The sequence below is a fragment of the Moschus berezovskii genome, chromosome 4 (genome assembly GCF_049115385.1).
Source record: "Moschus berezovskii isolate FMDL1 chromosome 4, NW_MosBer_1.0, whole genome shotgun sequence".
In the NCBI taxonomy this organism is placed as follows: Eukaryota; Metazoa; Chordata; class Mammalia; order Artiodactyla; family Moschidae; genus Moschus; species Moschus berezovskii.
Genome location: NC_142463.1, coordinates 18016558 through 18036853, shown reverse-complemented (window position 1 = coordinate 18036853; position 20296 = coordinate 18016558). Strand labels below are relative to the sequence as shown.

Genomic DNA, 20296 nt, shown 5'->3' with positions numbered 1-20296 from the left:
TCAGAGGTTAAAAGCCTCTGCCTCCAATGCGGGAGACCCGGGTTCTATCCCTGGGTCGGGAAGATCCCCTGGAGAAGGAAATGGTAACCCACTCCAGTATTCTTGCCTGGAGAATCCCATGGATGGAGAAGCCTGGTAGGCTACAGTCCACGGGGTCGCAAAGAGTCGGACACGACTGAGCGACTGAACAGAATATTCAGGGGGTGGAACAGTCCAGTTGGGATAATAATAAAGATAACTCTGTAAATACTGAGTATTTACTATGTGCTTGGCATTGTATTAACACTTTTAATTCTCACATAGCAAAATAGTAGAAGAGAATGAGGTCAGTTCTGAAGAGCCAAACTAAAGATTTAGAGGTAAGGAGTGAGATGAACAGGAAGATCAATCTGGAGGCAACATACAGGTTGGATTTAGGGAGAGAGACTGGGGGCAAAGGTAGTTGGTAGAAGCTGTAATAATAGCTCAGTGAAGATGGAGAAGAGGAGACAGAATTTGGAAAGAAAAGGACATGATGGCTGAATCGGTGCAGAGGTGGGAGTTTCAGTGGTTTGGTTCTCAATCCTAGTTTTGAGTACCTAGGAGTCGAGTTGGAGCCTTGGACATGGCTTGGGGAAGGAAGTATGGAAATTGAGTATACTAGATGTCAGCCATTTGTTCCATCCAGGTCCACATTTCATCCTTCTCTACTCCCCTCTGTGCTCTGTGAGGCTGACTCATATGGCCCGCGTCAGTGGAGTCCCTTGGGCTCTGGTTTCTGTTTGTATTTCACCAATGGGAGGATGTTATGGGTTAAATTGTGTCCCTCACCCCCAAATTTATATGTTGGATACTTAAGCCCCAGTACTTCAGAGTGTGACCTTATTTAGAAATAGAGTCACTCCAGAATATAATTAGTTAAGATAAGGTCATTTGGGTGGGCCCTAATCCAATATGACTTGTGTCCTTACAAAATGGAGAAGTCTGGACACACACACATGTAAAGGGAGAACGCCATATAAAGATGAAGGCAGAGATGGAGGAGAGGTCTAGAAACAAGTCTAGGAACACCAAGAAAGCCCCAGAAGCTAGGGGAGAGGAATGGAACAGATTCTTCCTTACAGTTCTCAGAGGCAACCAACCCTGCTAAAACCTTGAATTTCTAGCCTCCAAAACTATGAGACAATAAATGTCTGTTGCTTGTGGTATTTTGTTAGGGCAGTGCTTGCAAACTAATACAGAGGGGTTCAAGGGGCGGTGTTGAAGGGAAGGGGAGAACAGGCAGGAGCTATTGTTCCCCTGGCTCCATTACTGTCACATCCCCACGGGTTGGCTACAGCTCTCTGCCACAGCTCCTGCCAGGCAGCCTTCTCTGTAACCACTCTCCCGTGACCCCTTGATACCCAGGGTGGGGAGGGCTGGGCACCACCTCCCAGTTGTTGTTAGCCCCAGGACACTGCACTATTCCTTGATGTTTTAACTGAATCCTGCCTCATCTTTGTAAATATGCCCTATATTAAACTCTCATCCAGATGCCCAGGGTGAGTGTGTGTGTCACCTATTTCTGCCAAGACTCTGACTGATACAGTGGGTATGTTTGGAGTCAGCAAAAAATACCATTTGTCTGAGAATTTGAATGGGTCAGGGAATCCATAATCAGAACGGCCTAAGCATATTTACCACTGCATATGAATGGCGTAAAGGATGAGAGAGGCTGGCATGGGATGAGGTAGCATTGTCTGGAAAGCATTTAGAAAACATTTATTGGAGGCCTGCTATCATGAATCAAGCACTACTCTAGGTGCTAGGGGGTGGGGGAGGGGGGAGGCAAATGAATCACAGCCCTTGCCCTCAAGGAGCTCGCAATCTAGTAAACAGTTATTTGCATAAAGCATTACAGGTGCTGGAGATAAGAGCTTTAGAATGGTCAGCATGTAAGAAAGGCTATGAGAGCAGATGGGTCTGAGACTGTTAAGAACTGACTCATAAGTGACTGCAATAATTAAGGAGTGGAAGATATGCCAAGATAAGAGATTCAGTTCAGTTCAGTCGCTCAGTCGTGTCCGACTCTCTGCGACCCCATGAATCACAGCACGCCAGGCCTCCCTGTCCATCACCAACTCCCGGAGTTCACTCAAACTCATGTCAACAGAGTCGGTGATGCCATCCAGCCATCTCATTCTCTGTCGTCCCCTTCTCCTCCCACCCCCAACCTTTCCCAGCATCAGTCTTTTCCAGTGAGTCAACTCGTCGCATGAGGTGGCCAAAGTATTGGAGTTTCAGCTTTAGCATCAGTCCTTCCAATGAACACCCAGGATTGATCTCCTTTAGAATGGACTGGTTGGATCTCCTTGCAGTCCAAGGGACTCTCAAGAGTCTTCTCCAACACCACAGTTCAAAAGCATCGATTCTTCGGCAATCAGCCTTCTTCACAATCTAACTCTCACATCCATACATGACCACTGGAAAAACCATAGCCTTGACTAGACGGACCTTTGTTGGCAAAGTAATGTCTCTGCTTTTTAATATACTATCAAGGTTGGTCATAACTTTCCTTCCAAGGAGTAAGCGTCTTTTAATTTCATGGCTGCAATCAGCATCTGCAGTGATTTTGGAGCCCCCAAAAATAAAGTCTGACACTGTTTCCACTGTTTTTCCATCTATTTCCCATGAAGTGATGGGACCAGATGCCATGATCTTTGTTTTCTGAATGTTGAGCTTCAAGCCAACCTTTTCACTCTCCTCTTTCACTTTCATCAAGAGGCTTTTGAGTTCCTCTTCACTTTCTGCCATAAGGGTAGTGTCATCTGCATATCTGAGGTTACTGATATTTCTCCTGGCAATCTTGATTCCAGCTTGTGCTTCTTCCAGCACAGCGTTCCTCATGATGTACTCTGCATGTAAGTTAAAAAGCAAGGTGACAATATACAGCCTTGACGTACTCCTTTTCCTATTTGGAACCAGTCTGTTGTTCCATGTACAGTTCTGACTGTTGCTTCCTGACCTGCATACAGGTTTCTCAAGAGGCAGGTCAGGTGGTCTGGTATGCCCATGTCTTTCAGAATGTTCCACAGTTTATTGTGATCCACATAGTTAAAGGCTTTGGCATAGTCAACGAGGCAGAAATAGATGTTTTTCTGGAACTCTCTTGCTTTCTCCATGATCCAGTGGATGTTGGAAATTTGATCTCTGGTGCCTCTGCCTTTTCTAAAACCTGCTTGAACATCTGGGAGTTCACGGTCCACATACTACTGAAGCCTGGCTTGGAGAATTTTGAGCATGACTATACTAGCATGTGAGATGAGTGCAATTGTGCGGTAGTTTGAGCATTCTTTGGCATTGCCTTTCTTCGGGATTGGAATGGAGACTGACCTTTTCCAGTCCTGTGGCCACTGCTGAGTTTTCCAAATTTGCTGGCATATTGAGTGCAGCACTTTCACAGCCTCATCTTTCAAGATTTGAAATAGCTCAACTGGAATTCCATCACTTCCACTAGCTTTGTTCATAGTGATGCTTTCTAAGGCCCACTTGACTTCACATTCCAAGATGTCTGACTCTAGGTCAGTGATCACGTTATCGTGACTATCTTGGTCGTGAAGATCTTTTTTGTACAGTTCTTCTGTGTATTCTTGCCACCTCTTCTTAATATCTTCTGCTTCTGTTAGGTCCATGCCATTTCTGTCCTTGATTGAGCCCATCTTTGCATGAAATGTTCCCTTGGCATCTCTAATTTTCTTGAAGAGATCTCTTGTTTTTCCTATTCTGTTGTTTTCCTCTATGTCTTTGCACTGATCACTGAGGAAGGCTTTCTTATCTCTCCTTGCTAATCTTTGGAACTCTGCATTCAGATGCTTATATCTTTCCTTTCCTCAGATAGCCATTTTGCTTTTTTGCATTCTTTTCCATGGGGATGGTCTTGGTCCCTGTCTCCTGTACAATGTCATGAACCTCCGTCCAGAGTTCATCAGGCACTCTATCTATCAGATCTAGTCCCTTAAATCTATTCCTCACTTCCACTGTATAATCATAAGGGATTTGATTTAGGTCATAGCTGAATGATCTAGTGGTTTTCCCTACTTTCTTCAATTTAAGTCTGAATTTGGCAATAAGGAGTTCATGATCTGAGCCACAGTCAGCTCCTGGTCTTGTTTTTGCTAACTGTATAGAGCTTCTCCATCTTTGGCTGCAAAGAATATAATCAACCTGATTTCGGTGTTGACCATCTGGTGATGTCCATGTGTAGAGGCTTCTCTTGTGTTGTTGGAAGAGGGTGTTTGCTCTGACCAGTGCGTTTTAGAAAGGAGTAATTACTATAGTCTAGTCTAGATATCTCAAACACCATGTCCTAGTTGGCACTATGTCTGCACGGCTGCTGACATTAATCTGGGACCCTCTTTCACTGTGCTTTACTTAGACTATCTCACCAAATACTCTTTACAACTTTATAGCATTCTGCATTATCCCTATTTTATAGATGAGAAAATTAAGGCTCAAAGACTTTGAGTTGTTTATTCAAGGTCACACAGCTAGCAAGTGGGAAAGACAGGAATTGAACCTAGCTCTGACTCCACAGAGTTTATGCTGTCAACTATCAGTATACTCAGAGAAGCCCAAGCAGAGCCAGAAGAGATGGTGATGCATGCAAGCCATGGAGGAGAGGATTTACAGGAGAAATAAGTAGTCGCCATGACAAATGCCAACAGAGAGATTAAACAGGTTGAGGATTAACAAGATTTGATTGGATCTTGTGATGAGAAAGCTTGAGGTGAGCTTTGCCTGAGTAGTTTCATTAGCAGAGTGGTAGCAGGGGAATGAATTGAAGCAGTCTGAGGAGCAAATGGGAGTTGGGAAGTGGAGACTCCTCTTCAAGGACTTTGGCATTAAAGAGCAGAGAGAAAGGAGGTGAAAGTTAGAGGGGCTTAGTCAAGTGAGCCTTGCCTGAGAAGCAAGAGTCCCAGATTGATGCCAGCAGCAGAGATGAAAGATCAGTGTTATGAAGTCCAGCCAGAAGGGCAGACAACAGGGAAGGACGTGAGATCTGAGACGGTTGTTGGGACGGATGGGTTAGGAAGTTCAGGAGGGAGGACTAGAGAGTTTGGATCTGTCCAGGGTACTGGGAGCGAGGGACCTGCCAGCAGCTGAGTGGTAAGTAGGAATGGTTGGCAATGTGAGTGGTACAGTAGGACCCTGACTCAGCCATTGGTGGGCACACAGACAGGGGCATGGTCCCCAGGCAAGAAGGCTGCAATCCTCGGTAGTCCAACTGGGCCTGGGAAGAACACAGGGGCAAGGGAGCCTTCTCAGAGGATCTAGGTAGAATTTCAAGGAGGCTGGGTTCCGCTTCCTCATAGACATCGGAGACTGCAGCCTTGGGCTGGGAGAGATGGGGGGAAAGGGGTCTGGATTAGAGCAGGTCCTGTGGGAGCAGGATCTGGACTGTGCATGGAAGGTTGGGCTGGAGGTAGGGCCCAGGGATGGTATACTTGTGGGGCAAGGGCCTTGGAGAAGTTGTGTGAAGGGGCAAGGAGCTCTAAGCAAGGCTGGTGGTGGGTGGTGGTAGGGGGAGGTGCACTCACCGAACTCAGGGCTGCAGTATCCCTAAGGTACTGGCCAAGGACCTGGTGTAGGTCTGGAAGTGAGGGCCACAGGGCATGCCTCAGGCTCCTTGAGGAGAAGGAAGAGAAGGACACTGAGCTGTGGGAGTGAGTTAGGAGGGGGGCGAGAGCACTGGGGTGTGTGGGGGAGGCCGTGAGGTGGGGGAGTAAGCTTGAAGAGGTAAAAGAAAGGTAGAGGAGCACGGGTGAAAAGGAAACCTTAGGTAGTGGGGGGAAGTCAGTGGTGTGGAGGCTCAAAAAAGCAGTTTGAGTGTCCCCAAACATTCTTGCCTCAGGGTCTTTGCACTTTCTATTCTCTCTGCTTGGAACATTGACTCATTTCCTCATTTTACGTAGGTTTCTGCTCAGATGTCATCCCGACAGAGAGGCCTTCCCTGACTACGCTGTCTAAAATAGAACCACCTCCCTTCCCCATCACTCTTTGTCTCCTGCTCTGCTTATTATTCTTTATAGTACTTATTGTATATTCATTAGAATCTTATTTTATATATATATATGTATATAATGTAAATCCACGAGAGCAAATGGTTTGTCTATTTGCTCATTCTTGGATCTCCAGGATATAGAACAGTATCTGACCCATGATAGAGTCTCAAGAAATTAGCTGAATGAAGAGAACTCGTGGGGCTTTTATTAAGTTACTGGGGAAGATGGTCTCCCTAGGAAGAATGTGGGTTAAGGTATGTCGGGGGAACCTCCAGTTCCTTAGGCTCATATTTCCTCAAGGAAGGACTTTAGCTGAATGACCCTTCGGGTCTCTTCTTTGTTTGTTTTTTTTTCAGTTGAGCCTCTTCTGTGACCACACTTATATCTCTCCAGGGGAGAAGGAGTGATGTATCTGGTAAATCGGGGGAAAGGAACTGAGTACACCTGGGTCAGCAGCACATCCTCCCTCTTCTCCCTCAACCTTTTTGCTGGATCTAGATACAGGCTACATCCCAGTCTGCTCATACATTAGAGAGGATTAAAAGCTCAAAGACATGTTCAAGGAGAGATGTGAACCCAAAAGAGGGGCATCTAATCCAGCCTAGGGCCATCAAAACAGGCCACCTGGAGGAGTCACCTTCTGAGCTGAGTCCTCAAGAATAAAGAGATGTTACCAAAGGACTGAGGTGGTATGGGATCTATCCTTTATGTTTATAACTTCCAGTGACATTTATCCTCAGCCTTAGTCTCCCCACATAAACAACTCATTCATTAACAGCATTTATTTAAGGGTGTGCTATTTGGCAGGCACTGTGCTGAAGATTTAAGGATGACCAAGTAGGGCACAGGGAAGACATATAAAGAAATGAATGCAGTAAAATGCTTCCTGCACTCTGAAAGAAGTCTGTACTGGGGCACAAAGAGAGTAGCCAATAGGGGAGGGTCAGGAAAGGTTTCCTAGGAGTTGGTGAAGAAAGTTATTTAAAGATAAATGGGTATTAGTCATCCAGGGAGGATATTCCTGGCAGAGGGGACATTATGTTCAAAGCACTGAGAAGTAAAACCACTGTACTTGTGGAGGAAATCACCGACAGTGTGGCAAGGCTGATGCACAGGGTGGGAGGTGGAAGCACCGGCAGGGGCACAGCCTTGCTTGTTATTCTACAGCCTGGACTTTACCCTGGGGAGCTAATAGTGAAACTTAAGGAAGCGGAGTGACAAGTTCATGTGCCCCGTTTTAGAAAGATTATTCTGGTGGCTGTGTGAGGCTAGACTGGAGGGAGAAGGGGCTTCCTTTTGGCGAGTCAGGGAGTTCCTGCAGGGCTAGAGAAAGGGTGCTGTTTCTGAGTGAGGTTTAGGAGGTGGAATGACTGGATGATGGGGAGGGAGGCGCCCAAGCGGCCTGGCTTGGGCGACTGGTGGACTTGTCACTGAGATGAGGAGGAGCCAGAAGGTGGGGCTGTTTGAGGTGTCCCGCCTGGTAGACATGTTCGAGTGTAAGGAGGCGGGGGGGACTCCCAGGGAAGACGTGCGGGGAGCGGCAAATGCCACAGGTCTGTATGTGAGACTGTCTGCAGAGCGGGCGTCATACAGTGACCCGAGGATGCTTCTTCGGGGGCTGCCGGCCTTGCCCGGATCACAGCCCCGTCCCCCACCTGGCCGGAGCGGTACCTGTAGTGCTCAGGAAATTGCCACCTCAGCAGCAGCAGGCCCAGGAGGGCGCTGACGCCCAGGACCAGGAGCAGAGCAGTCACCAGGAAGATCCAGACTAAAGGACAAAAAGCAGTCACCCCTCAGGGGGAGGCGCCTGGCCGGAGCCCTGCCCGCAGGTCCGCCAGCCCCCACCGACTCGCGGTCCCGGGGCGCCGGGTGGGTCTGCGCAACCGCAGCCCGCGGCGGTCGGAGCCCCGCCCCTCCACTCGCGCAGCCGCAGAGAGCCTTTGCCCCTGCCCGGCCCTCACCGGTCTCCGAGGCCGTCTCCACCCTCACTGGGTCGGACCAGGGGCTCCAGGGACCTTGGAAGGTGGGGCCGTGGAGCCTGGCGCGCAGCTGTACGCGGTAGCGGGAGCGCGGGCGCAGCTCCAAGGTCTCTCCCTGGGCCCCAAGAGGTGGCTCCAGCACCTACGCAAAGGTGCAAGCGGTGGTCAGGCTCCGGGTGGGACTCGGCCTCTGACCCCAATCCTACTGCATTGAATCCCCGGGGATTCCTCCAAAGCGCCTCACTGGCAGAAAACACGCATCCCCACCGGAAACTGGCTGCTCGGACAGAGAGCCTCGCCCTGCCTGGCGCGATACATCCCCGACATACTGATCTCATACTGACACACATACATACGATACATCGGCAGAGATCCGGTACACACACACACTGACCAGGTTGGGCGATGGAAACCCCGGACACACTCAGATACTCATAGCCGTGTAAGTGAAGTTGCTCAGTCGTGTCCGACTCTTTGCGACCCCATGGACTGTAGCCTACCAGGCTCCTCGGTCCATGGGATTTTCCAGGCAAGAGTACTGGGGTGGGTTGCCATTTCCTTCTCCAGGGAATCTTCCCGACCTAGAGATCGAACTCGGGTCTCCCACAGCTGCAAGCAGACGCTTTAAGACCTGAGCCACCAGGGAAGCCCATAGCCATGTAAACCAGGCCACAAATAACATCCTCGCAGTAGAGGATGCCAGCCCTGTGCTAGGTGCTGGGGGTACGAGGAGAGTCCAAGAAGAGGGAACAAACATCGTATATACCAGCAGGGAGACATTATTAACTTGATCAGTAGTAAATATTTATGAACTGCTTGTGACAAGCCAAGCCTTGGGGTTGGCATTGGGGAAAAAGAAAAACAAGGTCTCAGATGTCTTATGAAGAAGACATCCAAAGAAGTAAATAGTTACAAGAAGTAATGAGTGCAGTTATAACAATATAAGAAAGGTACCACAGAGCCCTCCAAAGAGTGTTAGGCTGACTTAGTTGCTTGGTTGTGGGTTACAGAGTGTTCTGTGTACCAAAAGCATGCATGGGTAGGCTAGAGGGTCAAAGATAAGACTAAAACAGTGGCAGTAGAGACTTGAGGCCTACTAGTACAATAAACTCAACTAAGTTGTTGATAGAGGGAAGGGACAAGGGAAAAGGAGAGAAGAGTCAAGGATAATTCCAGGCCGAAGTAACTGGGTTAAGTGTTGGTGCCATTGTCAGAGACAAGGAACAGGAGAAGTAAGTTTGAGGAAGAAATGCTGTATTTTTTTATTTTATTAAGTTCAACAATAGCCAGAACTTATGAATGGTAATGTCAGAATTGTAGTTACCTCGGAGGGTGTGTATGTGTGACCAGAGGGCATAAGACACTTCTGGGGTACCAGAAACAACCTTTTTCTTCATCTGGGTAATGGTTATATGGATGTATACACATGTACAAAGTAACCAATTGTATATTTAAGATTTGTGTTACTTTATGTAATGTATACCTCAATAAAAAAGTAAAAAAGTCTGGGGAAGAAAATGAGTTCAGTTTTGGATATACTGAGTCTGAAATGTCCTAGGGGGTTTTTAGGTAGAACTGTCTGGTAAGAAGTCATATATATGTGTGGTAAATGAGAATAAAAGTAGAGAAAGAAACTAATATTTAACGTCTTTTGAGTGCCTTCTATCTACCAGGCAATATGCTAAATATCTATATATTTAATTTTTACTGTAACTCTGGAAAGTACATAGCTTTATCCCCATTTCACCAGTGAGGAAACTGAGACTCTTCAGAAGTTTGGGTAATTCACCTATGGTATAGAAGTTATTTTCCACATAGGTGTTGGAATAAGTTTGGGATGGTTAATGTATAGGCATTGAAAACATGGAATTGAAGCACTCACCTAGGGAGAACATCTAGATGTCGGCAAAGAATCTGTCTTCAATGCAGGAGACCTGGGTTCTATCCCTGGGTGAGGAAGATCCCCTGGAGAAGGGAATGGCTACCCACTCCAGTATTATTGCCTGGAGAACTCCATGGACAGAGGAGCCTGTCGGGCTACCATCCTTGGGGTTACAAAGAGTCCCATACGACTGAGCGACTAACACTTTCATTTTCAGAGAAGAAAAGAGTCTAGGATGGGACTGCAGGAAGCACAACCTATTAAGGAAGCGTGGAAAGGAAGAGCCCGGGAAAGAGGGAGGAGGTTCGGTCAGAGAAGTGGTAGGAGAATCAGGAGAGAATGATATCCCAAAAGCAAAGGGAAGAGAACATTTTAAATAGACATAGTCAGCAGTGTCACATGCCAAAGAGAGATTAAGATACCAGTTGAATCAGATAGAACAGAGATAAATAAGCCCAGACACAGATACACGTGAGTATACAGTGATATCTTGGTTATCACTCCTGATAACAGACATCCTGAAACTCAGAAATACCCTGAGTATGAGGTCTGGGGTCATTTGTTCCTTGACATTACCTTCCAGTCCTGATGGCCTTCTCCTGTGTAACGGAGCTGATAGCAGGTTTCTTGGGCTGCCCAGGCTGATGGATGCTGCCATTCCAATTCCAGCTGCCCGCTGGAGACCTCCCTCCAGTGCAAGTTTGGAGTGGGGATGAGCACTACAGGGATGTCACCAGGGACTGGCCTAAGTCCTTCTGTGCATGAGACATCATGTCACCAGGGCCATGGGTCAGAAGTATCAGAGTTGGTGATCCTGGGCATGGGGTCAGACATGGTAGGGGTGGGAACTGTGTGGGAGGAGAAGGGAAGAAAATCCTTACCAGCCTGGTGGATCCAGAAAGGGGAGCCCAGGTAGCTGTGAACAGCACCCTGGGCTGTGGTCACCTCCACAAGGATGTGAATAGCACTGTCATTTTGTGACTTGAAGTGACAGCGGGAGAACTGGGAGGTCTGTGATCCTGAGTTTTTCTCCTCTTCACACTTCTCCCAGATGGGGTCCCTACAAATCAGGCAAATAGAGTCATTTGATTCAATGCCTGCTTCAGAGACTAATCCAGTCTCACAGGGAATAAGACTATAATCTAACTTGTTCCTTGGACAGGCCTCCAGGTCTTTCTCTCTCATGCCATGTATTTTTTTCTGAGGTTTGCTTTGGGATTCAGCCTCTTCTTAATAAAGAGGTAGGGACTTCCCTGGTGGCCCAGTGGTTAAGAATCTGGTCTCCAATGCAGGGGATGGGGGGGGTGGTTGTTGATCCCTGGTTGGGGAACTAAGATCCCACATGCCACCGTGCAACTAAGCCTGTGAAGAGCAACTAGAAAAAAAGCCCAAGTGCTACAACAGAGACCCAGTGCAGCCAAAAAAAAAAGAGCAAGAGCTAGATGAGATTTACATGGGCTGTGGAGTTCAGGTCTTGGCTTATTGGCGTTAAACTCTGGGCAAATTACTTGATTTTCATCCCTGCCTCAGTTTTCTCATTTGTGAAGTGGGTCAACAATACCGACTTTGAATGGGATTGTTTCAAAGAGTAAAGCAAAACATATTTATGTTCTTAATCTGTTCTCATTAGGCAGCCTTCTTAGTCACCTCTAAATGTTATTTTACTAACAGATTATTGCGACAGTCTCCTAACTGGCTTTTCTGCCTTTGTTTTTGTCACTCCCTTCAATTTGTTCTCCACACAGCAATCAGAATTTAGACCCAAAATGTTGATCTGATAATGTCCAGAATATATGTCAAAGCTGTCCCTTTATGTTGACCTTTATTCTTGCCACATTAGATGAAACCATTATCTGTTGCCTGGATTAAGGCATATTTCTAAATGGTGAGCCTGCTTCCACACTCACTTCTTTTTAATTGCACAGAGAAACATCTTTAAAAAAATATAGACGCTTCAGCAGCATATATGCTAAAATGGGAATGATACAGAGAAGATTAGCATGGCCTCTGGGCAAGGATGACATGCAAATTCATGAAGCATTTCATATTTTAAAAAACAAATTTATGGTTGCCAGGGGCAAGGGATTGTTAGGGAGTTTGGGATGGTCATGTGTACACTGCTTTCTTTAAAATGGATAACCAACAAGGAACTGCAGTATAGCTCATGGAACTCTGCTCAGTGTTATGGGGCAGCTTGGATGGGAGCAGGGTTTGGGGGAGAATGGATATTTGGATATAGGTATGGCTGAGTCCCTTTGCTGTTCACCTGAAACTATCACAGCATTGCTAATTGGCTGTACCTCAATACAGAATAAAAAGCTAAAAGTGAAAAAATTGTAAATCATATGGTGTCATATTGTTGTTTAGTCGCCGTGGTGTCCGACTCTTTTCTGACCCCATGGACTGTAGCCTGCCAGGCTCCTCTGTCCAAAGGGTTTCCCAGGCAAGAATACTGAAGTGGGTTGTCATTTCCTTCTCCAGGCAATCTTCTTGACCGAGGGATTAAACCCGCATCTCCTGCATTGCAGCTGGATTCTTCACCTGCTGAGCCACCTGGGAAGCTCATATCACTCTTGCTTAAATCCTTCCATGGCTCCCCATCCCAGATAAAACCCAAACTCCACCCCAGAGCCTGTAGGACTTCATATGGTTGAATTCCTCCCTGCCTTGCCATGCTCATCTCCTACAGGTCTCACACAAGGTGATGACCCTTCTTCCACACGGGCCTTCTCTCTGTGCTGCAAACATACCAGATCCATGGTCTTTGCAGCTCACCTTTCCCTGGATTGCCCTGCCTCTAGATCTCATGTGACTCATTTCTTCTTGCCAGTTGGGTCTCAGCTCATCTGTCACCTCCTTGGCAAGGCTTTTTCCACCTACTCATGAAATTAGCACCCATCCCCACCCTTCCACTTAGTCTTTATCATTTAACCTTGCTCCTTTCTTGTTGGTCTCCCCTGTTCCCCTCCCCCAGCTAAAATGTAAGCCACCACAATGCTGGAAGCTTCTCTGTTTTGTGACTCTATCCCTGGGGCCTGGTACATAGTCACCTTCAACAGTTGTCTGTTGAACAAATAAATCCTGTCTCCTTCCTGGTTATAACCCCTAAATAGCTAGCTATTACTAAAATCATTTACCATTTTATGTATTTTTATGTTTACTAGGTTATTCAACAAATAATTTATACTATGTGCTAGGTACTATGATAGACCCTATGAATACCCAGAGGGAAAATTTTCAAGGAGCTGTCATTTCATTGGGAAAGGGAGAAAAACAAACGGATGGTATTTTTCTGTGATGTGCACAGGCTGGCTTGGGAGTAGCAAGGAGGATCTTCTAAGCCAAACAGGGAGGGTCAGAAACTAGTTCTTGTACAAGGCAGTGCTTAGAGTGAGTCTTGGACTATAAATAGGACAAGCGAAGGGTACACACAGGCATCCCAGGCACATGCTTGTGCACAGATAAGAGATGTGGTACTTTGGGGGAAACTTTAAGTGGTGCAGAAAGTTTTTAGCACAGAGGGCTTGGTGGGGAGTGGTAAGTGTAGGCAGATCAAGATCACAGGCGGCCTTATTGCCTTTCTAAGGAGCTTGAACTTAATCTTGCAGCAATGATGGAGACATTCAAGGATTTTAAGCAGAGAATTATCGTCACTAGCTTTGTATTTTAAGAAAGTCTCTCTAACTGCAGTTTGTGAGAAAGGATCTGTGAGGGTGGACTAGACGCCGAGAAATTTATTAGGAAATGTCATGGAATTTTACATGCAAAGTGATAAGAATCTGAAAGTAGGATTGTGGCAGTGGGGGTAGGGAGAAACAGACGGATTCAAAGGGGGTACTGAAAAGGCAGAAATGACTAGTGTTTCTGATTGGATGTGGAGGGTGTAGAAGAGGCAGAAGTTCAGGGTGGAAAACTGAGTTGATGGCGGGATGGACAAAAAGAGGAGGAACAGGTTTTGACAGAGGGTATGTGAATTCAGTTTTGCCACCCTTTCATTCATGGCCCTCTTCATACTATGGAAATCTATACAGCTATTAGAAAGAATGAGTTCCATCATTACAGATGTCCAAGACATATTTTTAAGTAAAAAAGTAAGTTAAAATGAATCATACATATAATGTGATCCAATCTACAATGAAAATTAAATATTATTTTTGCTGCTGCTAAGTCGCTTCAGTCGTGTCCGACTCTGTGCGACCCCATAGACAGCAGCCCACCAGGCTCCCCCGTCCCTGGGATTCTCCAGGCAAGAATACTGGAGTGGGTTGCCATTTCCTTCTCCAATGTGTGAAAGTGAAAAGTGAAAGTGAAGTCGCTCAGTCGTGTTCGACCCCTAGCGACCCCACGGACTGCGCCTACCAGGCTCCTCCATCCATGGGATTTTCCAGGCAAGAGTACTGGAGTGGGGTGCCATTGCCTTCTCCCAATACTATGTTTCAGTTCAGTTCAGTTGCTCAGTCGTGTCCGACTCTTTGCGACCCCATGAATCACAGCACGCCAGGCCTCCCTGTCCATCACCAACTCCCGGAGTTCACTCAAACTCATGTCCATCGAGTCAGTGATAATTTAGATATATGTAAATGCATAGAAAACTGGAAGAATACACTAAAACTGTTAATGGTTTTTTTCATTATTTAATAATTTTTTCTTTTTAACTGAGCACCTGCTCTGTTCTAGGCACCATGGTAAGTGAGACTACATTGGTAAGTAAAAGCAGACCCTGACTTTGGCCTCATGGATCATGTTTAGTTAAGATCAGCCTTTCTCAATGGAGCTCTGAGAGAGAATTTCGTTATCAATCAAACAACCATGTAAGGTATAAATGTAAAATTGTAACTGTGTTAAGTATTTAAGAAGGAGAGGTACATGGCACAACAGGATATATAATAGTGCCACTGGATCTAAGAAGGAAGGCCGGGGGAGGTGACATTTGAGTTGAGATCTGAAGGATAAGTAGAGGTTAAGTAAAGACAAACAAGCTGGGTAAACAGCATGTGCAAAGATCCAGAGGCAGGAGAGATTGTGGCAGGTAGGAGGGAATGAAAGTAGGCCAGTATTGGAGCAAAGAGTACAGAAGGCAGCATAGAATAAGGTCAAGTTGAAGGCACAGATGTGGGCTGAGTCTTTTAGAACTTTACACAGTCACAATAGAATTCTTTTCTTTGTCCTAAGATCAGTGAAAGCTATGGATCTTGGAAGAGTTTTAAGCAGAGAACGTTGCCATTTATTTTTCTGCTTTTAAAAACTCACTTCAGCTCCTGTGTGGTGAATGTTTTGGAGGATCCAAGAGGTGATCAGTTAGTAAGTCTTCTCAGTAACTGAACTCAGAGATGAAGATGGCTTGTACTAGGGTGATAGCTGTGATGAACAAACATGGACAGATTCTAGAGATGTTTAATAGGTAAAATCAACAAGATATGAAGGACGTGACAGATCAGTGAGGTGTTTGGTGGAAATGCTTGAAGACCAGGTGAAATTTTGATTGGATACAATAGATAGTGAAAAGTTGCAGTACATATTTGGAGAAAGAAATGGCAACCCACTCCAGTGTTCTTGCCTGGAGAATCCCTGGAATGCGGGAGCCTGGTGGGCTGCCATCTGTGGGGTCGCACAGAGTCGGAAACGACTGAAGCGACTTAGCAGCAACGGCAGCAGTACATATTTGCATAGGAGAAGGCCATACAAAGTTTAAGAAAGGTTAGTTTGTCAACAGCATGCAGGGGCCGGTAAATTGGAAGTGATTGAGAATGTAGGCTGTTGTAATGGTCCAGGTGATACGATTACACCAAATTAAACCAACACATTCCCCAGGGGTACGAAGAGAGGTTGAAAGGATGCAATACCCATTGGCGGATGAGAGCATGGAGGGCCTTTGGTTTGGGGAATAAGGAAGGGGACTGAAGAGGATCAAGAACCATCTCTCCCTTCTTTCTGCAGAGTTGTGCTTCTCTCCCATGACATCACACTCAGCAGTTCACTTCTCACCTGTCTCTGGGGCAGCACCATGCCCTGCTGTGGTAGAAGAAGCCTTGGGAGCTGGCATGGTCCTGTTGTTGCCACTGACAGGTAACATTCGTCAGGTCCAAGGTAAAGCATTGCAGTCCAATTTCCCCTGGGGTCAGAGAAGGAGAGGTCCCCTGGAGGAGGGTATGGAAACCCACTCCAGTATTCTTGCTGGAGAATCCCATGGACAGAGGAGCCGGGTGGGCTACAGTCTATAGGATCGCAAAGACTGAGCATGGATACGGAGAAAGAAGCCCTATCAGAGCCCACGTGTTCTTACTCCTTAGGGTATCCAAATCATCTTTACACACATAACTTGAACATTTGCTCCTATCCTTTCTTCTCCCCCTGAATATAGTTCATCCTGTGCAGTAGCAAGTTGGAAGGACCATGGTTCTCTGAACTTCTATATCTAGCCCAGGCATCTCTAGAGGTCTTTTCTATCTCCTCCTCCACTCCTCTGTTGGCTCACCTGCATCGCCAGGCAGGTCCACAGTCACAGGGAGGGACCAAGATCCCCAGGAACCACGGAGAGAGACCCCATCAGGTTGGCTGCGTAGCTGGAGCCAGTAGGAGTTACCAGGCTGGAGTCCTGAGATGAGGCAGCTGCCACCCTTCGTTGTCAGAGATGGAGCCTTGGGAGAAGAATCCCAACCTCACAATCTAGGTCTGCCTCTCAGCCAAGAGAGCCTCCAACTCTTATATTTGAAGCCCCACAACACGCCTGTGGAGAGACACTCAGTTCTTCACTGGTTAAATATGTGCACAGACTGGGGGCCAGGTCAGTGGGTTTCAGGTGGAGTTCAGGGCTTTTTAGGTTTCCCTGGTGGCTCAGACAGTAAAGAATCCACCTGCAAGGTGGGAGACTTGAGTTTGATCCCTGGGTTGGGAAGATCCCCTGGAGAAGGAAATGGAAACCCACGCCAGTATTCTTGCCTGGAGAATTCCACGGACAGAGGAGCCTGGTGGGCTATAGCCCACAGGGTCACAAAGAGTCAGATACAACTGAGTGACTGTTACTTTCACTTTCAGGTCTTTTTAGGGAAACCCCCACTAACTTGGGGACCTGAAGTGCTCAGTTGTGTTGGTCTGAATGACCCAAAGTGGGAGATTCCTAAATAAACATGGCTTCTGAGAACTAATCAGAGCCTATGCTAACTCTCCAAGGACCAACCCAGTCTGGAATCCCCAAAGCATGGTTTGTCTTTTCTTGGGGCAAAATTGAGGGTAAGAGATAGGAGGCGGAGCAGAAGAAGGCCAGGATACTTCTCTAGTTGGGGAGGTCTGCTCTGGTCCAGTCTGTTGAGGCATCATGGGCTGTGCACATGGAGACTGGTCCAGGGATGCAGCTAGGTTTGGTCTCCGCCGAGCTGGGCAGCAGGTTTCTGCAGACAGCAGCTGTGTGACTGTGGGGCCAGTGGAGTTCCTGGGGTCCTTGGGGCCATAGCGGAGTTCATGCCTCAGAAATTCATTGATTTCGGGAGCTGGGGCCTCCCAGCTGATCTGAAGTTCCCCTGGCTGGCTCCCACCCATGGCCTTGATGAGACTGGGGGGAGTTGGCAGGCCTAAGGGCAAGACAGGGCATATCAGAATTCTTTGGGTGCTACAGTCTACAGCTCAGCCCATGGACTGTGGAGTGGGGAGCTCGAGGCTTGGTGGAAGGCAGCCCCTGGGGCAGGGGCAGGGAGGCTCCTTATGCTGTTCTGTCCTCGGATGAGTAGTGACCTCACCACAGGTTGTAGGGACCTCTGCATCCTGGCCCTGATGCCCAGTGCCTCGCACAGGGTAGGTATTCTGTAACTGATGAATGAGTGACTTAATGAATAGGTTACTGATGGGAAGGTCACGGTGTCTCTGGTATGAAACGAAGTCTAGCTCTGGATGCTGAGGCTAAGAGGAATGAGAAAGGGGTCTCGAGGTGCCTCTGGGAGTCTGGTAGTTGGGGGGGCACCCACGTCATCTTGAAAGAACACAGCTCGGTCTGATTCTAGGAGCTGGCCCAAGGGTGGCAAACAGAGGGCCATGATGACAGGAGGGTGGTCCTTACCCACAGCATCCACAGAGAGCACCCGCTGGGTCAGATTCTGGTTCAGAAGCACATTCTTCACCCAGAGGTGCAGTTGAGAGAAGAGGCGAACTTCAGCCTGGGCTGGAAACTGGCACACGTATCGGATTCTAAAGGGCATCACATGCTGGGAACTCAGGGGGCAGGTGCGGGGCTGCTCCCTGTGGGCACAGGAGAAGTCTGGGCTACCTACACGCTCACCTGTCCAGCCCTGAGGATCCAGGTCTGGGCCCAAGCCCAACTTCTGTTTCCATTACCACCATTTTTCTTCTCAGTGCCTGGGATGGGTGGGATTAGGGGGTATGTAGGGGCTGGAGCTGGCTGTATCCAAAGCATCTCTGTTCATTAAGTGGCTACTTCGGTCTCGTACTTGGACTAGTCCTCTGACAGGGCCAAAGGCAAGGAAGCTGCTGGAATAGGGCTCAGCTGCAGTGCGCACAGGCCAGATCCAGGGGAGTGGTATATACACGGTACACATATATGATAAATATGATACAACACATACCCCGGATAGGCATACAGCAGCTGGTACATCTCACTGGGCACTCCCTCTTCCTCATCCCAGAAGCAAGTGAGGTCCTCAAAGGTTCGAGAGAAACAGTTCAGGGATTCTGAGTCCGAGGCCAGCAAGGAGGCATCTGAGGAACAACTGGTGAGCTGGGCTCCCGGTCCTCCCCGGCATGTTCGCGGGCAAGAGCAGGGGGCCAGTGGGGGCCTCCCGCTTGGCACTTCCCTCCCCCCTCCGCCCGCCCAGGGCTCCATCTTCCTGGGTATGGGTGTTTGCTACCCTCCACACACCTCACCTTGGCTGGTGACTTGTGCCAGGTTTTGGGGGGCCGGGAGGAGGTAGGAGATGACCGCCAAGAGGGCCCAGGAGGGCATCTTCTCCGGGACTGTGTGCCTGCCTCAGCCCATCCGCCCTTCAGGAAGCTGGGCCCCAGTCCCCTCCCAGGCCAGCCCCTCAGGTTCCTGTCAGATACAGCCCCACGTCCTGTCCCTGTCCCTGCCCCTGTGGGGCCCATCCAGACCACACTGAGGCTGGGGGCCAGGGGAGGGGGCGTGGGAGTGGGCAGGAGGGAAGGAGGAATTTGAAAGGGAGGATACAGGCCTTTCAGTAAGAGAGAGATGGGGGGTTGCATTTTTTTCTTTATGGACCGTGTACCAGAAGCAGAGTAAGCCTCTGTGTGGATCCACCTTCGCTGCTGGAGAAGGCGTACCATGAGCATAGAGAGCAACACTTACTGCGTGCTGTTCACTGTGCTGCCACGTCTCAGGCACTTTTTATCCACTGACTCAGCCAATCCTCATAATAGTCTTATTATTTCCATTATAGTGATGGGGAAACTGGAGACGCAGACAAATTGAAGATTTGCCTAAGATGACACACCTCCTAAGAGGTAAAACTCAGGACATCAAGCTTTAGAACCGAAGTATTTAACAACCATGCCAGTGCCTCTGGAAGGTGAAATCCACCAAGAAATGACTGTCTGCCTTGCAGTGGTGACAAGATGGTGGCTATTTCCACTTTAATAGGTTCTGTCACTTTGTGCACAAATAAACACATTCTCCTTGGAACTGGACAGCCCCTTCCACTGTGGGGAGCCTCCACAGCTACTTTTCATCCTTTTGCTACTCAGAGTGTGGTCCATGGATCATCAGCAAAAGCATTCCCTGGGAGTTTATTAAAATGCAGACTCTTGGGCCCCACCCCAGACCTTCCAAAGCAGAATCTTCACTGTCCCCAAATCCACAGATGATGTGAATACATGTTAAAGTTTGAGAAGCTCTGGGCTTCAGTGCTTTTATCTGGTTGGCTCAGAATCAAGGGATGGTTGGTCTCAGCTCTCCGGCTCAAGCTCATCTTCACATTAGCGGTGGAAGAGTTAGTGCAATCCCTTCTCTGAAGCCCAAGACCCCTCCTGTGACTGTTGTAACTGTGGTGGCTTTTGCGCCGACTCTGAGGAGCTTTGACTCTGGCAGGACTTGGGGCCAGTGCAGGCCATGGTAACTTCCCACATTTAGCCCCTCCAACCTCACCTGGGGCTCCCCTCACTGGCTTTACAGACTGAGTATCCTTCTTTCTTCCTTCTGAATTAGTGTTATTAACAGAGTGTTGTAGGGAGGGGTAGGAGGATTGTAGGATGTGACACCTTCAACCTCACCTGTGAGGTCTTAGCTTCTCTTGCATCACTTCTCTGCAAGAAGTCCCTGAGGCCAGATTTGCCCTGATTCCTGTCCATCTTTCAGGTTCCATGGGACCAGCTTCCTCCGCCCAATGGAGATGGCATTGGATGCCTCTCCCAGCCCCCAGGCAAGGGGAACCAAATTTGTTGGGTCAAGTGAGAGG

General features: G+C 47.9%; 1 protein-coding gene and 1 non-coding gene across 3 annotated transcripts; one reads left to right on the top strand and one right to left on the bottom strand.

The window, feature by feature from the left end:
* Positions 1-4469: 4469 nt before the first annotated feature.
* On the bottom strand, positions 4470-18882 carry MPL (MPL proto-oncogene, thrombopoietin receptor). Of its 2 annotated transcripts, none has more exons than XM_088835206.1 (12): positions 18753-18882; positions 18455-18587; positions 17932-18110; positions 17151-17449; positions 16357-16519; positions 15867-15993; positions 10763-10941; positions 10458-10636; positions 7982-8141; positions 7692-7788; positions 5556-5643; positions 4470-5353 (listed from the first exon to the last, which is right to left on the bottom strand). In XM_088835206.1, the coding sequence occupies exons 1-12, from the start codon at positions 18829-18831 to the stop codon at positions 5066-5068; spliced, it is 1971 nt and encodes a 656-aa protein (XP_088691332.1). In that variant the 5' UTR covers positions 18832-18882; the 3' UTR covers positions 4470-5065. The 2 variants fall into 2 exon arrangements, with proteins under 2 accessions (XP_088691332.1, XP_055257824.1); XM_055401849.2 differs by having other exon boundaries at positions 10458-10600.
* LOC129541936 (U6 spliceosomal RNA) lies at positions 11831-11933 on the top strand. Its single transcript, XR_008682974.1, has one exon. It is a non-coding gene; the product is annotated as a U6 spliceosomal RNA (small nuclear RNA).
* Positions 18883-20296: the final 1414 nt, after the last annotated feature.